Source organism: Anopheles funestus, chromosome 3RL, assembly GCF_943734845.2.
Source record: "Anopheles funestus chromosome 3RL, idAnoFuneDA-416_04, whole genome shotgun sequence".
In the NCBI taxonomy this organism is placed as follows: domain Eukaryota; kingdom Metazoa; phylum Arthropoda; class Insecta; order Diptera; family Culicidae; genus Anopheles; species Anopheles funestus.
The window spans coordinates 228,756-244,128 of NC_064599.1; the positions used below are offsets into that span (position 1 = coordinate 228,756).

The 15,373-nt window shown below is 37.8% G+C and overlaps 5 protein-coding genes across 10 annotated transcripts; 2 read left to right on the forward strand and 3 right to left on the reverse strand.

Moving 5' to 3' along the window:
- Nucleotides 1-221: 221 nt before the first annotated feature.
- Nucleotides 222-4,239, reverse strand: LOC125768210 (activin receptor type-1). Of its 5 annotated transcripts, XM_049435562.1 has the most exons (10): nucleotides 4,101-4,234; nucleotides 3,368-3,473; nucleotides 3,175-3,210; nucleotides 2,679-2,989; nucleotides 2,392-2,615; nucleotides 2,118-2,332; nucleotides 1,834-2,056; nucleotides 1,584-1,771; nucleotides 1,264-1,489; nucleotides 222-1,177 (listed from the first exon to the last, which is right to left on the reverse strand). In XM_049435562.1, the coding sequence occupies exons 1-10, from the start codon at nucleotides 4,150-4,152 to the stop codon at nucleotides 1,025-1,027; spliced, it is 1,734 nt and encodes a 577-aa protein (XP_049291519.1). In that variant the 5' UTR covers nucleotides 4,153-4,234; the 3' UTR covers nucleotides 222-1,024. The 5 variants fall into 5 exon arrangements, with proteins under 5 accessions (XP_049291519.1, XP_049291518.1, XP_049291522.1 ...); XM_049435561.1 differs by having other exon boundaries at nucleotides 2,392-2,989; nucleotides 4,101-4,239; XM_049435565.1 differs by lacking the exon at nucleotides 3,175-3,210 and having other exon boundaries at nucleotides 4,101-4,222.
- A 137-nt stretch (nucleotides 4,240-4,376) lies between these two features.
- LOC125768205 (mitochondrial intermediate peptidase) lies at nucleotides 4,377-6,825 on the forward strand. The gene is made up of 3 exons (XM_049435548.1): nucleotides 4,377-4,673; nucleotides 4,732-5,261; nucleotides 5,325-6,825. Exons 1-3 carry the CDS (start codon nucleotides 4,545-4,547, stop codon nucleotides 6,754-6,756), a joined length of 2,091 nt encoding a protein of 696 aa, XP_049291505.1. The 5' UTR covers nucleotides 4,377-4,544; the 3' UTR covers nucleotides 6,757-6,825.
- A 669-nt stretch (nucleotides 6,826-7,494) lies between these two features.
- Nucleotides 7,495-11,249, reverse strand: LOC125768203 (cullin-4B). The gene is made up of 7 exons (XM_049435542.1): nucleotides 10,523-11,249; nucleotides 8,986-10,367; nucleotides 8,678-8,905; nucleotides 8,508-8,615; nucleotides 8,262-8,432; nucleotides 8,050-8,202; nucleotides 7,495-7,955 (listed from the first exon to the last, which is right to left on the reverse strand). The coding sequence occupies exons 1-7, from the start codon at nucleotides 10,653-10,655 to the stop codon at nucleotides 7,860-7,862; spliced, it is 2,271 nt and encodes a 756-aa protein (XP_049291499.1). The 5' UTR covers nucleotides 10,656-11,249; the 3' UTR covers nucleotides 7,495-7,859.
- A 198-nt stretch (nucleotides 11,250-11,447) lies between these two features.
- Nucleotides 11,448-14,177, forward strand: LOC125768211 (protein tumorous imaginal discs, mitochondrial). Of its 2 annotated transcripts, XM_049435567.1 has the most exons (6): nucleotides 11,466-11,800; nucleotides 11,878-12,086; nucleotides 12,168-12,775; nucleotides 12,862-13,141; nucleotides 13,212-13,275; nucleotides 13,883-14,177. In XM_049435567.1, exons 1-6 carry the CDS (start codon nucleotides 11,575-11,577, stop codon nucleotides 14,038-14,040), a joined length of 1,545 nt encoding a protein of 514 aa, XP_049291524.1. In that variant the 5' UTR covers nucleotides 11,466-11,574; the 3' UTR covers nucleotides 14,041-14,177. The 2 variants fall into 2 exon arrangements, with proteins under 2 accessions (XP_049291523.1, XP_049291524.1); XM_049435566.1 differs by lacking the exon at nucleotides 13,883-14,177 and having other exon boundaries at nucleotides 11,448-11,800; nucleotides 13,212-13,860.
- On the reverse strand, nucleotides 14,166-15,214 carry LOC125768216 (DNA repair protein complementing XP-A cells homolog). Its single transcript, XM_049435581.1, has one exon. The coding sequence runs from the start codon at nucleotides 15,055-15,057 to the stop codon at nucleotides 14,221-14,223; it is 837 nt and encodes a 278-aa protein (XP_049291538.1). The 5' UTR covers nucleotides 15,058-15,214; the 3' UTR covers nucleotides 14,166-14,220.
- Nucleotides 15,215-15,373: the final 159 nt, after the last annotated feature.

Consider the following 15,373-nt stretch of genomic DNA (forward strand, 5'->3'; position numbering starts at 1 on the left):
AAGATAGTTTCGTCTTTTCAAAACCTATGTTGGTATATGATGTGGAACAACTTGTCATTATATGTTTCCAATCAGATTTTTGTTGAATGAGACAAACATGAGTTATCGAGTTTACTCATTATTACATGGCGGACACGTTTATGGAAGAAAACCTTAAGTATAATTATTTTAAAAATATTCAATTAGCAATAAGACCTAACCATTCGAACGAATAAAAGAAATTATGTTTGAATGCCATTAAGGGATCTTCATTGTTTTACAATTGTTACATTGTTTGAATTACATTGTTTGAATTCACGTTGCACTATTAACTCGAATTTCTTTTAAAAAATACTATCAAACTTTGTGTCCAAAAACTTATCACTATTAAATAAAATAAATCTTTTCCAAACCATTACGATTGGTTCTGATCATAGTACAAAATGTTTTTTTTTTTCAATTATAAAAAACTATGTGCACAACAGGTAAAAAGAACTATTTACAATTTTTTTTCTTCGGTATTAACTTTTTTCATGTGTACAATCGCGAAAATGAAGATGATAAATAATAAATTTCCTTGATGGCACGATCGCAATAACCAAGGATTGTTTCTTTTCTGCTTCCTGTGAGTAGAAAAAGGCCAATGGCAAGACCGATGATTTCTTAAAATTAGCTACTCTTTTACTGCAAGCAAGCACAATTTGTGTTAATGATAACGGAACGTACTCTTACATCTCATATAATAAACGTTTATCGTATATAAAATAATCGATCTGGTTACACTGATTTTAATGATGTTGAATCAGGCTTAAACATCTCCTAATATTGATTGGATGATCAGCTACCGCATTGTAAGTATAAAACGAAAATTCAATGCATGATACTTATGTTTAACGCAAAGTTAATTGTTATTAATTTTCGAAGTATACAGGCGAATATTGAAGACCTACAATCATATTAGAAGCAAGATATTAAAAAAAAAACAAAATTATCGTATTCGATCTATTAATATTGTACATTGATCAAATTATTATTGACCGCTTCATCATACTATTACTTCGCCATCTGGAGTAATTTTTATTGTTTCGTCAGAACTAGCCAGTTTCAGCAGAGTTTTTTTAATCCTTAGCGCTGGCAATCGTACGTTTGGATTCATGTGCCAGCATTCGCGCATCAACTTAGACATACTAGCGAGAAACTGCATTATATAAGAATTAGCATTAAAAAGAATTAAGCATTATTGTTTTAAACATTTTCATAAGACATTTGGTTGGGTTAACTCACCGGATCAGAAGTCCATCGATTCTGCACTGACGGTCTGTAGTTATCTACGCATACTACCTTGCGCATTTCTTCAAAACTGGGATCAGATGAAACGTAATCAAAATATGGGACTTTATACTCTTCCACAATACCACACGAGATGGTACGACGGCAAACTTCCCAAAAAATTAGCCCTATTGCATAGATATCTGCTTTCCTTAAGGCGTCGAAACAATCCATGCTAATACTAAAAATCAATCAAGATACATTTCAATAGTAATTAATTTGATTAATTGTCTATGAATTACAGATTCTTATATAGGTTTGTGATAAATTCCTACCTTTCGTCAAGCACTTCGGGGGCCATATAGCGTTTCGTTCCTACACGAGCCGTGTTTCCTAAATCTATTTTATTAGTTGTTTGACTGTGCATTACAGCTAAACCAAAATCGGCAATAGCACATGTTCCATTTGCTCGTATTAAAATGTTTTTTGTTTTTAGATCACGATGTGCGATAGCCGGCTTACCCTAAAATATATCACGTGAATTAGATTTTTAAATATTCAGCTCTATACGAAGAGTTTACCAACCTCGGTTCCAAATATCTCTGTATGAAGATGCACCAAGCCGTTGGCAATGGAAAGACAAATAGTGATCATTTCATGTGTCGTAATTGCAGTACGATTCAAATAATCAAATAGGGATCCATGAGGATAGTAGTGTGTAATGAGCCACAATTGAGTGCAAGAGTTTCTCGAAGTCATGTCCGAACCGACGTACCCCAAAATGTTTTCGTGCCGCAACAGAACCGTGCTAAAACATTCATAATTATATTTTTTTAAAACTCTTATGTGTTTCTTACCTTTCAACATACCCGTAAATTTCTGTTTCTCGTTTCCAAGAATCTTCATCACGACTAAAGAAAATTTTCACTGCAACACTTTCGCCGTGCCAAATGCCTCGCCATACCTCTCCATATCGACCACGACCAATACATTCGCAAAGAGACACCTGCTTAGCAAGTGTACGTTGAATAAGCAAAGGGAGCCCACTGCCAGAACCAGAAGTAACGGAGTGTTGCAAATATTCCTACAAGGTTGATCTCAATTTTAGTAAACAGAAGAATGAACAATAATTAACAAACTTACTCGTAATGTGCTATCACCGGCACTAGTAGCTCGTAGTACATCGTCGTTTGTGTAATAAGTTTCTGGATCATATTTTGTTCGACAAGCGTTCATTCGTTTTTTATGGGCTCGGCGCATGCAATAAATAGCAGTAATTGCAAGAATTACTACTGTTCCAAATGGTACAAGAATAGCAGCTGTCATCTTCAATATGAATGGATCAGCCACTGGAACTGTGTTTGAAACTGTAAAAGAACGTAGACCATAAATTATTCTGGCACATTTGTAAATGAAAAGAGAAACTGTACCTTTCATGGGGGGTAATTCTGGAAAAGATCCATTATTGCAATAGTCACCCGTGCAGCATTCTATATTATACATTCCAGTACTGGAAACATGCCGTTTTTTTGGTCCACTACCGTCGCCAGTGTTTGTTTTTTGGTTTTGGCTGCAGTACAGCGGCAACTGTTCATGTTCTGTAGTGCAACCCCGTTGTACATTTTCGTTCCCTTCGGGATCACGGGTCCGAGATTTCCAGCATTGAATAGCATTTTGACAGTAGTGTGCGTGGATCGCGGTATCAGCACAATCTGGTGGTTCGCAAGAATAACATTTATATCTGAAATAACATGAAATTGATTAATTTTCTTAACCTGTCATGTCGAGGGCAAACATAATTAAAACACACAAAAATAATACAAAGTACAGGAAAAAACGACGAAATCAGAAACTTACAATGAATTGTTAACAAAATAAAAACACATGTAAAAACAGGGAACATGTTTTCAGTTTTACGCCTGTTACCTTCGTTTCATCCGCTTGTTTGATTTTGAGTGTCTTCTATTTATCGTCAAAATAGCAACACGGTCCAGAGCACATATACATATACAAATGCCAAACATAGATACTATAAATATTTCTATAGTTGGCGGCATAAATCATGGTGCCAGAGATTTTTTGAAATGTTGTGCATAAACATGGATTTACATTTGCTTACCTGGGGTGAGATAAAACAGCATTTTGAACAGGAAGATTATGATTTCCAAGAGCAGATTCCATGTCATTATCATCCATTTCGTCCAGCAGTTTGTCCTGTAGATCTCCTGGTATAGTGTTGAAATGCACATACATATTGTTAATTACTAATTCATAACGTGATCGAACTACAGAGCTAATATTTTTCTTCACTCATTTAATAAAAACGCTTAGTACTAATACGAGAGGAACAGTCTATTAAATAACTATACTGAATAGCTCTATCACGCATGGTTTAGTTAGAATAAAGATATTCTTGAAAAACTCTTTGAAAATAACGTGGAACTCTATCCAAAGTTCCTGGCGCTTTTTCGCTTATTTCGTTAAAACAACAATTAATATTGTTTTAGTTATGCAGTACCCAGGTCCGATATTGTAGTATCATAACAATCGTATTCTTTAATACATAATACATCGCACGATCGTTATGAAGAACGTATACTTTATCTAACAAACCACGATCATCTTTATTCGTTTATTAGAAACACAATTTTCCCTGTACATCTTTTCTTTTTCTCTCCTTCTCTCTTGATGGCATCTGAACTTTTCTGTTTCGTTCACCCATCGTCTCCTCCAACAGTGTAAGCAAATAATAAACCGATATTCTATACTACCGTGATCCTGCAATTTGACTAATATCTTAATACTATACTCTACCAGTTTGTACACGTTTTGCACGAAAAAGTATAATTTACCTTTACATATATTTAATAAAAGCACGCAAACCACAACTTTAGCCAACACCATTTTGCTTTTGTTTTCTTCATTACTTTGAAGTATTCGTCATATTTCATCAAACGACACATTTGCTGTCATTAAGTATATAAGGTGGTATTCAATAGTTGGTTTAGTGCGGAACACACCTAGAAATGAAAACTAGAAAACAAATATTTCGTAATTCGTAATTCGTTTTTCATTGAATACCAAGTACCTACTAGGTAGTTATGAACAAAAAATACAGTAATTTGTAAAAGCTTCGTTGTCATGTTGTTGTTTTTAAGTTTATAGGTATGAGCAAATTTACCGAGGGTAACTTTGACAGTTTGCAATTGACAATTGGTGCAAGTTGTTAAACTGATTTCGTCCTACACTCATCGAAGCTGTACTAAATATTAACACGAGCAATAAAAATAAGCGAAATGTTACGTCGGATACAAAAGATTCGCTTTACTATTTCATTACATCGAATGGTAACTACGTGGTCTCCACTGACCACTGCATTCAACACTCGTCCGGAGAAGCGCATAAATTTCACAAAGAACGAAGTGGTTCGTTGCCGATGTTTTTTGTATCGATTGGGTGATATTAATCATTTCGTTCTTACAGGGACTTTTTGGTATACCTGAACTCACTTCGCATGAAGGATTTTATGTGTTAAAGGAAAAGGCAATATTCAAAACCGATGACCTTATCGATGAAGCAACTTCACCAAACCGTACAAGAAAAATGGTTATGATCTTTGACGAGCTTTCTGATACGCTATGCAAAGTAGCGGATCTATCGGAGTTCATTCGCTTAGCGCATCCGGCATCTAACTATTGTTCTGCTGCAGGGGACGCGTGTATTACAATCAGCGGTATTGTGGAAAAATTGAATACTCATAAAAAATTATTTAATTCTTTAAAAACTGTCGTAGACGACAATGACAAATTAGAGACTACCGACGTTGATAAACACGTTGCAAGATTATTCCTTTTTGATTTTGAGCAAAGTGGTATACATTTGGAGGAGGAAGCGCGGAAACGAGTGGTGTTTTTAAATGATTGTATCCTACAACTTGGCCAAAGGTTCATGGCCGGAGCAGTAAATCCCAGAAAAATTTCAAGAAATATTCTTCCCGCAGCTATTTTACCATTGTTAGTTTTGGCAGCGTCACTAAACAATCTGGATATATGATTAACCAATTCACTATTTTGCAGCTTTCCATCAGATGGTGAAAATATTCTCGTTTCCGGATTGTATGCCGATTCTGCCAACAGTATAGCTCGTGAGTCAGCATACCGCCTATTCCTTTATCCAGATTCGGAGCAGGAGCGTCTACTGTCGGAAATGCTAAAATGCCGACACGAGCTGGCTACAGTTTGTGGATTCTCTACCTACTCCCACCGAGCTCTCAAAGCAAGTACTGTGGAAACACCGGAGATGGTCGATTTGTTTTTAGATGCTCTTAACGAACAGCTACGTTCTCGTGCAGCTAAAGATTTTTCGATTATGCAGAAAATGAAAATTTCCGAATGTGGTCATGATGTTCCGCTAGCTTCTTGGGATACCCCATACTACACTTCTCGTTTGAAGCGTAAATATTTGCAGGCTGGTGCGTCCGAATTTTCACCATATTTCAGCATAGGAGCATGTATGGAAGGGTTAAATAATTTAATGAATAGCCTATTCGGAATCAATCTAAAAAATATTGAAATGGAGCCTGGTGAATCATGGTCCCATGATGTATATAAGCTGGCTGTGTTACATGAGACGGAGGGTTTGCTTGGCTATATTTACTGTGATTTCTTTGAGCGACAAGGAAAACCGAACCAAGATTGTCATTTCACGATACAGGGAGGCAAAGTATTGCCAGATGGTAGTTTTCAAAATCCAATTGTTGTGGTCATGCTGAACCTTACGCAACCTCGTTGGTCAGGACCAACGCTATTAGCTCCCTCTATGGTAGACAATCTTTTTCATGAGATGGGGCATGCAATGCATTCAATGCTCGCAAGAACGGAATATCAACATGTTACTGGTACGCGATGTAGCACAGACTTTGCAGAAGTTCCTTCAGTGCTAATGGAATATTTTGCAAATGACCCACGAGTGATACGATCCTTCGCTAAACATTTCCAAACTCAGGAACCTATGCCGGAAAAAATGCTACAACGGTTATGTACATCCAAGCATTTGTTTGCCTCGAGCGAAACACAGCTACAAGTTTTTTATTCAGCCCTGGATCAGGTTTACCACGGAGATCATAATCTGCATGGAGAAAACACAACTGCCACGCTAAAAACAGTACAAGAAAAATATTACGGTTTACCTTACGTGGAAAATACCGCTTGGCAGCTCCGTTTTTCACATCTGGTAGGATACGGGGCAAAATATTACTCGTATCTTATTTCAAGAACAATTGCTTCATGGATATGGCAAACTTATTTCGAACAGGATCCATTCAATCGAACACAAGGTGAAAAATATCGTCGCGGATGTCTTGCTTATGGCGGTGGTATTCCTAGTCGTCTTCTAGTATCAAATTTCTTGGGTCGAGAGATTAATCCCACAAATTTAACTTCCAGTCTGATTAACGAGATAGATAGTTGTACTGAGCGTTTAAAACACATGGACGATCATTTCCGGTAGTTGAAAAGAATATATATATATCGACCATTCTATTTGGTTTGTGTTAAAAATAAAACAAAAAATCATAGAGCTTTCTATGTTTTCTTCAAGAAAGAAAGAAATAAAATTGTAAAGAATAAAACGTTACATTGCATGAATATACCTCGTCTTCATCTTTGTGCGGTTACGCACCACTAGTGATAGGTAAATTATTAATTTTGGCGGAGTCAGATCGGTCCGGCAGAAGTGTGCGGGGGTGTGGATTGAGTCGTATACAATTTATAATTTACCCATGAATAGTCGGACTCATCTAGACCCATCCGGAATCGATCGGACCCATTCGGTGTCGACCGGACTCGTCGGATTCCATTTTGGTTTGTAGTCGAAGTCGGAATAAATATTTCATTCGCGGAGTCGGAGTGGATCCACGATTCCATTACGGATTACTCATCACTACTCACCACATATGGATTTCTTGACATGTTTTTACCTGTATCAACATATTCTAACTGGCGTACGCTATAGTAGTGTAACTTGGTTCCAATGGACTTTGGCCAATACATTGAAGATTTAAGATTGATTCTCATCAGTATCATTCTTCGGTTGTAAACAAAATTAATTGCATGGTCTTATATGACGAAGGGATGGCTTAGAAAATCGTTTTTTGAAAACATCTAAACATTATCCTTATATTCTGTAGCACGATATACAACACGATAAAAATTTTGCATTACTACTTTATATGATTATTAAAACATATTCTCGGTATACGTACATACACACTCTTCGCAGATTTATTACAAAATGTACATACGGGTATTCCAAATCAACTCGCTTTTCGATTGTAAAGTATTCTGGTCAAAAGAAATAGTCTGCGATCAACATGACTATATTCCTTATTCTTCAACTAAATGTGTGTAAAATGCGACTAACATTTTTGTCGAGTTTAACACGGCCGGTGAGAAACTTATTTATAACCAAAAAATTATTTATACTATATATTTTTTGCTTTGTGGAAAGATCTATGTGCCTCTAAAGTTTGGTGTTTTATCTGACTGACAAGAAATGTTTTTACAGACAAAATTTTAATTTGACATATTGTCTGGTTTCGTTTTAAGAAAAAATTAGGCAACGTAGTTGTACTGGTTTTGATTATCCTTATCTCGTTCCATATAATCCCGATCTATTAATGATTCGATACGTTTCTTTAAGTCAGCCGGCTGTAAGGTAAAAATTAAAAACAAAATATTACATGTAAAAAATGTATAGAGCATGAAAGGCTTAGCAATAGGATCATAATAAAAAATCACTCACCTTAACTGGAAAGGTGAGCTGTTTATACAGTTCCGTGATCAATAAGTTGTGGCTGAGCGTTTTTCTCATCTTCATAATACGTACAATCGCTGCATCAATTTGATACTGTCGATCCTGGTACACACGTTCTTCAGTGGCCTTTTGTTCTTCGGTCTAAAATAAGATAATCAATTGTTTACTAACATACACTTTTGTTTTCATAATCCACATACCGTTTCCTTCATTTGGATTTGATTAATCTTGATCCTAAATAACTTATTAGTGAACTCGTTATTGAAATGGAAGTTGTCAGTGTTTTCAACCTCACGGCCTTTGGGTATTTTTGTCAGAACACGTGCCTTACCGCAGGCAAGCGATTGCAAAGTGCGCTTCAGTTCTCCAATCTGCATTATAAATATTAAAATTTCGTCAGAATCGTGAATTTACAAGATTGCCAAAATAAATGTTATTTAAAATACCTCTATAACAACTGCGGCACGTATTTCTTCGAATGAAATAGCAGCGTTATAGTTGAATAGCAGCAACACCAAAGCTTGAAACAGAGACACTTGCAAATCTTTCGGTCCCTATAAATAAAACAATTTTTGATAGTTCAGAGCGTGCATTAATATATAAACGTTGCTCTTACCGCATCAAATTGTGCCTTAAGTACACAGTGTCCAAGCGTTGGCTGCCATTGAAGTTTTCGTCCACTGTGTTTTGCTAAGTAAAACTTGTTGAAAATCGATTGATACAGTAATAGCTCCTGTGGAAGTGTAACTTCCATTACCGGATATGTTGGCCAGAATCCCATCGTCAGTATGTTTACTGTCAGATCAATGTTTTGAAGTTCTTTGTGTTCAGAATTTTGCATACTCTAAAAAAGGTGTTAGAATCGCAAGAAATAAGTCGTTACCAGAAGCACTTTAGCGAATAATAAAAGCGTACTATTCTTACCTGTTTAAACGCAAAATTTATATCTCTGCTCAGTTCCATATCCTTGAACATGCCTTCTAACTTAGAAGTAAATCCTCCGCCGCACTCTTGCTTAAGTTTTGACAACATACTTTTTTCTGCATCAACTGAGGCGGACTTACCAACCAACAAACGTTTAGCAAGATCTTTTTTGTAAAACGCTTCAAAAACATCTTTGCCATGAATGAATCTAAATTGCACCATTATCTTATCCAAAATCTGCTCCAATTCTTCTTCTGTGGCTTCCTTGTTTCCAGCTCGCAGTTTCATGTCAACATACTTTGCAATTAATTCAGCCGGTTTGTTAGATCTCTGGTTAATAAAGTACTCGAACGCTTCACGTAACGAGTTGCCGAATTTCTCATTCTTTTCGAAACATGAATTTACGATATTATCCATTTTGTCTTTATAGTCTAGCAAATCCTGCACCATAGATTTGTCCTTCTCTGGATCGATAACAATTGTACGTCCTTTCTTTTTAATGTATGCATTGAAATGTGCGCACAATTCTGTGGTACCATTCTTAACACGACAAAACAATTTGTAAAGCCGAGATAGATCGTTTAGCCTGTTTTCCTCTAGAAGTTGATCTAATCCTTTTTGTAGAATTCCAGTAACGTGTTCATTAATTAACTGTCTTTCAACGGTTACAATTAGCTGATGCCTAGTGCAGCCATCGAGATAATGTTCCAGTCGTTCTTCTTCTTCGTTCAATCGCTTATCCACATGTTGCAAATAGTCTGGGACATCCAGTTCTTCCATCTTAGCCTGTCCCTCCGCTTGATACAAATGTTTTGTTGCAATAAGGAACTTTTGTTCAAATGCATCCCGATAGATTTGTAGATCGGACAACATTCGTAAAAGGCTTTTCAACAGGGATCTATCGACAGTATCGCCATGACGTTCTTTTTCGATAAGAATTAAAATTCCTTCAACAGTGCGTGCTTGAACTAAATTATTCATAGAAATATGGTCACGAAAAAGTTCTAAACCCATCTCCCAGATTGAGTGAACTGTTGGGTTATTTAAGACGTATATACGATCGAGATAGAGAAATATGCTACGAATCATGATCATCTGCTGACAGTGCGATTGCCAATAATCGTTCATTTTCTTCAGATATACCAATTTGTCTCCAGACTCCGACAAAAATGGTACAATATTTGCCTTCACATGCTGCTCAACTAAAGCGGTCAGATTAACGTACAATTGTGAATCCATTTTGTCTTCACACATGTGCGAAACGGCCTGGCAGAGACATTCCAGCGAATATTCTATTGGCGTAGAAGTCTGAATTGCAATTACCGCCTTGCGTAGTTGATTCCAAGTAGTTTCTTCGAAATTTTCTGGGATTGAGGGATAAGCTGAAAATAAAGATCACACATTTGTTAGTAAGCTGAACAAAATATTCTTCCTAATAAATAATTCGGAAGTTTCCGGGTACCATATTTCAGGAAGAATAAATAATGAAAAATCAATTAATCGTAACTGAGAACAACCTGAATGACTCGATACTTACATTTCATATTTTTTATAATAATTTTTTTTACATCACCAGGCTTCCCGGTTGTGGTCGTTTTAATAATAGCTCCATTAATAGGATTCAATGCCGAAAAATTGGCCCGCTTTTTATCATTTTCAGTGTGGTGCATTTTCTCAGTTTAACCAGGTACTTTTTGTAACAGTACACTGTGTACCTATGTAATTTGATGAATTTAATGCAATAATTCGATTTCTCTTTGGAATTCGTGTTTTGTTTGCAGAACACTAATGCGAAACAGCGAAATCAGCAACGATGCGGTTTGCTTATAATTATTTGTTTTTTCTCACAGAACTTCTTTAGATGTCGTTTTGCGATCGAAGCTATATGTATGTATACGCTTGAAATATTTCTATTTGTTCCAACAATGCTAGAATCACGAATATGTGTAATTTTGGAGGGCAATGTTATATACTGCAGAACACATTCATTGCCACAGCACTTAGCAGATGGAAAAATGAACGAATGTTCACGACTCTTCCGCCAAGAATCAAGAATGTTGCGTTATACAGGCACAATATCAAGAATACGCGTTATCACACAGTATATTTTCTTCTGGAACGAATTTTGCACGACCATGCGCTTGGTATATGTTGTAGAATTTCCGCTAAATTATTACACCAAACAACTCCGCCACACTCGGAAGCTATTTTATTGGTTAACAATTGTACTGTCGTTGTGAAAATGTCAATATCGCGTCATTGTTCGTTTATATCATGCAGTCGAGGAAAGGAATGACTGTATGTATGTATTCTATATCAAGGTGTTTTCAATAAATATATGGTCGCTTGTCGCGGTGATATGTAACTTCGGTGACGTAGTCGATACTTGTTTAATATATAACTGTGTCTCAGAGAAAATGGAAGCAAATATGTAGAAGAAGAAACAATTATTTTCCGTAAGATATTTACACTCCACCTCGCTTTTATTATCACCGGAAAACATCGAAATGACGTCATACTGTCAAATCGAATTTGACAGTTCATTCCTACGATAAAAACACCAAATAATATTGAACGTTCCGGGAAAAAATGGGTTCGCGAGGAATACTCCAAATTATTGCACAGAAAAGTTTTAGCTTTTTAAACCACAGATTCCCATGCCGGTCTGCACCCATCGGAGTTGCCAATTCTGCAGTCGCCATGGTTGCTGCGTGTAATTGTATCATCACGAATCGACAACCCATCCGCAGACACTTGTTCACGCCTGCGGTCACCAACGACCGTCATCTCCAGCGAACGCCATGTAGTTCAAGAAGTGAGTTACGGATGATTGCACCAATATTACATCATCTTCTGTGTAGATCTAACCAAAACGTAATATTTTCCTTCCAGGTAACACTCTACAGAGCACGCGGTCGTTTTACACTTCAAACATTCTCCGTAAAAAAGACTATTACAACACACTTGGTGTGACGAAAAACGCTTCACCAAAAGAAATCAAAAAGGCTTATTACAAGCTTGCGAAAAAATATCACCCCGACACAAACAAGGACGATCCGAATGCAGGAAAGAAATTTCAGGAAGTTTCTGAAGCCTACGAGGTTAGCAACCATGACATTTCCTGACACGCTGTTACATAATGGAACACACCAAAACATACCTTGCGTGCTCGTTTTTTGTAGATACTAAGCGATGAAACTAAGCGTCGTGAGTATGACACATTTGGACAAACTTCAGAACAGATGGGTCGCTCGGGCAATGGTCCAGGATCGAATGCAGGACCGCAGGGATTCTCACAAAACTGGCAGTTCCGTTCTACAATCGATCCAGAGGAGCTATTCCGGAAGATCTTTGGAGACGGTGGATTTCAGTCAGGGTTTGATGATTTCAGCGATTCCAAGTTTGGATTCGGCGGTGCTCAGGAAGTCATGATGAATCTTACCTTTGCCCAGGCCGCACGGGGTATTAATAAGGACATTGACGTGAATGTGATTGATACATGTCCCAAGTGTACTGGTTCACGGTGTGAACCGGGCACTAAACCGGGCAAGTGTCAGTATTGCAATGGTACCGGCATGGAAACCATTTCAACAGGTCCGTTTGTGATGCGATCGACATGTCGCTACTGTCAAGGTACTCGGATGTATATTAAACATCCTTGTCTGGAATGTGGTGGCAAAGGGCAAACTGTACAGAGAAAACGGATAACAGTACCGGTACCGGCTGGAGTTCAGGATGGGCAAACAGTTCGGATGAATGTTGGAAGCAAGGAGATCTTCATTACATTTAGGTTTGTTTTCGTTCTCATTAAGCTTAAGGTTAAGATTTTCTCAATTTCAATCTTCAAAATTGATCATTAAATCATTTTTACAATAGAGTCGAAAAAAGTCGCTATTTCCGAAGAGACGGTGCAGATGTACACACGGATGCAAATATTTCAGTCTCACAGGCTGTACTTGGTGGAACGATACGGGTTCAAGGGGTGTACGAAGATCAGACGATTCAAATTACACCCGGAACCTCTTCTCATACTATAATAACGCTGACCGGAAAGGGTTTGAAGCGGGTGAATAGCTACGGTAGCGGACATCATTATGTACATTTGAAAATTCAAATTCCAACTAAGCTTACACCCAAACAAAAAGCGCTTATACAGGTACAGGATACTTGTATGAAGTTATTACGCATCGTTCCTACGCGTTAATATCAATGTTTGTCCTTTTCAGGCGTATGCTGAACTGGAAGATGATACACCCGGTCAGATAATGGGCGTTACTTTTAAAACCGACGGTAAGTCTTCAACTTCCAGTTCAGGCTCCACCAAAGGAACATCCATATATGTTACCATGCCCTCTTCCTCTTCCTCTTGGCCCTCTTCAAACGTATCTGGGAAGTATACACAAGGTGCCCGTGATGAAGAAGATCACGATGCGTATAAACCGTTTGATTCAACTGGTGCTCATGAATATCGCAAGGAACGTTTCGATTCGCGATTTTACTACGCCTTTGGGGCACTGTTTGTGATGGGTTGGTTTGTGTATTACACACACAATCAGACAAACGCACAATTCGAACGTGAACGATTGGCAATTCTCGAGCGGCAACGGATGGCCCGCGGAGGCCACAAAGATGTGACTAGCCCGTTCGATGAGGCTTGAACGGAAAAGAGCCGACAAGCAGCATCATTAAACAACGATTGTTAAGTGGTGTTGAGGGTGCTAGATCGAAATAAGCAGATATGTTAACATTGGAAACAAAAACAAGCTTTTGTTAATAAATAACCAACAGTCACCCTTAACAATCGTTGTTTGCATTTTTAGCATAGTGTTCCTAGTTTCTACGCAATCCTTTAATTTTTGTGTTCATGTTATGTTTTCTAACCATTTGTTTGTTGCAGGAGGGAAGGTATCCTATGCGGAGCCTCAGGAACTAACGGATATTGTGCGTGAAGCACTAAAAGATCGAAAACCTCTTCCGACGGCCAGTGCTGACAAAAAGGCCGCTCCAAAGACGAAAGATGAGGAACAAGCGACAAAGACACGAAGCAGCAATTAAGTTAGTTCAAAACGAAATCGAGGTAAACATTATCAGTTGAACCAGTTTCTTTTCTTCAGTCGAGCTGAGATTATCTGTTTTAATGATAATTGCAAAAGAAAAGTAATACACAACACGAGCGCACATTATATAGTTAACCCTACTAGCCTTTAATTGATCAAAGATTGGAATTTTCTTTTTTTACATTTTCTCGAACGTTTCCGAATATCCACAGAATTCGCAGGATCGGGTGTAGTTGTCTTCTACCTCGTTGTATACCTCTGAATCACCGAAAGAATGCACATGCACCTGAACGGTTTTGTCGTATAGACTACTTCTTACATCCATCCGTAACTCTTTTAACCGCTTGTTGTACTTTTTCACCTTCAAAATCTCACGCTTCTCCTCCCGTTCTTCCTTCTCTCGCATCAGCTTCTCTTCGCTGCCCCAAATTTCCAACGCTCGTTGTTCGATCTGAAGATGTAAGTACAGCTTCATCTCACCCCATCGCACATTGTGCGGGTTTTTGCGGCTGATGTACTTCAAAGCTGGCTCACGACGGTCCAAATCACAGTCCTTCAGCAGATACTGCTGTTTGGCCTCGGTACGGGTGATTAGCGAATGTTGACCGTCCGGTTCTCGGCATGCATCACACACCGAATAGTTAAATGTGTTGAATAGGTAAGAGTCTGCAAATCGATCGCCACACTCCAAACATTCATCGTATTCGATGGGCACGGGTACCGTATCCGATTCCTGAATAGATTCCAATCGCTCACTGGTTTCATCTTCGGTCGGGTTGGTCCTTTGCTCGATCAAGAAACCGCCACCGCTGTCGATGTACTTTGTTCCAGATACTTTGATCACGTTGTTTACCGAAACAGCCGTTTCGGTCTGTTTCTTGTCGGAACTGTACGGATGTGTTAAAAGCCGGGCTTGTCGCAGATTGATTGCTTTTTGACGGTTTTCTTCGATGCGTCGGCGTTGGTAATCGGATAAGTTTTTCTGCTTCGAAGAGCATGCTTTCTTTTCATTCATTTTCGTGTCTCAAAGAAACTGTAGTACAAAAACAATTACGTACGATCAAACTCCAACCAATTGTCACACCAAACTCGCGAATCATTTAGGTGAGTGTACACGTGAATGAAAAATAGAATAAACATTCAAACAAACAAAGGAAATGGCAAGAGATTAATGTAAATAAAATATTATTTAATAACCATTGAATTGTTTGTACTAATCAATGTGCTAACAAATGTTGTGCATTTAAAATATATTTACTCATTTCATGCTTTCTTTCAATTAAATTAAAATTTTAAACCAGAATTACACTACCTAAACTTCGTGTCCACTA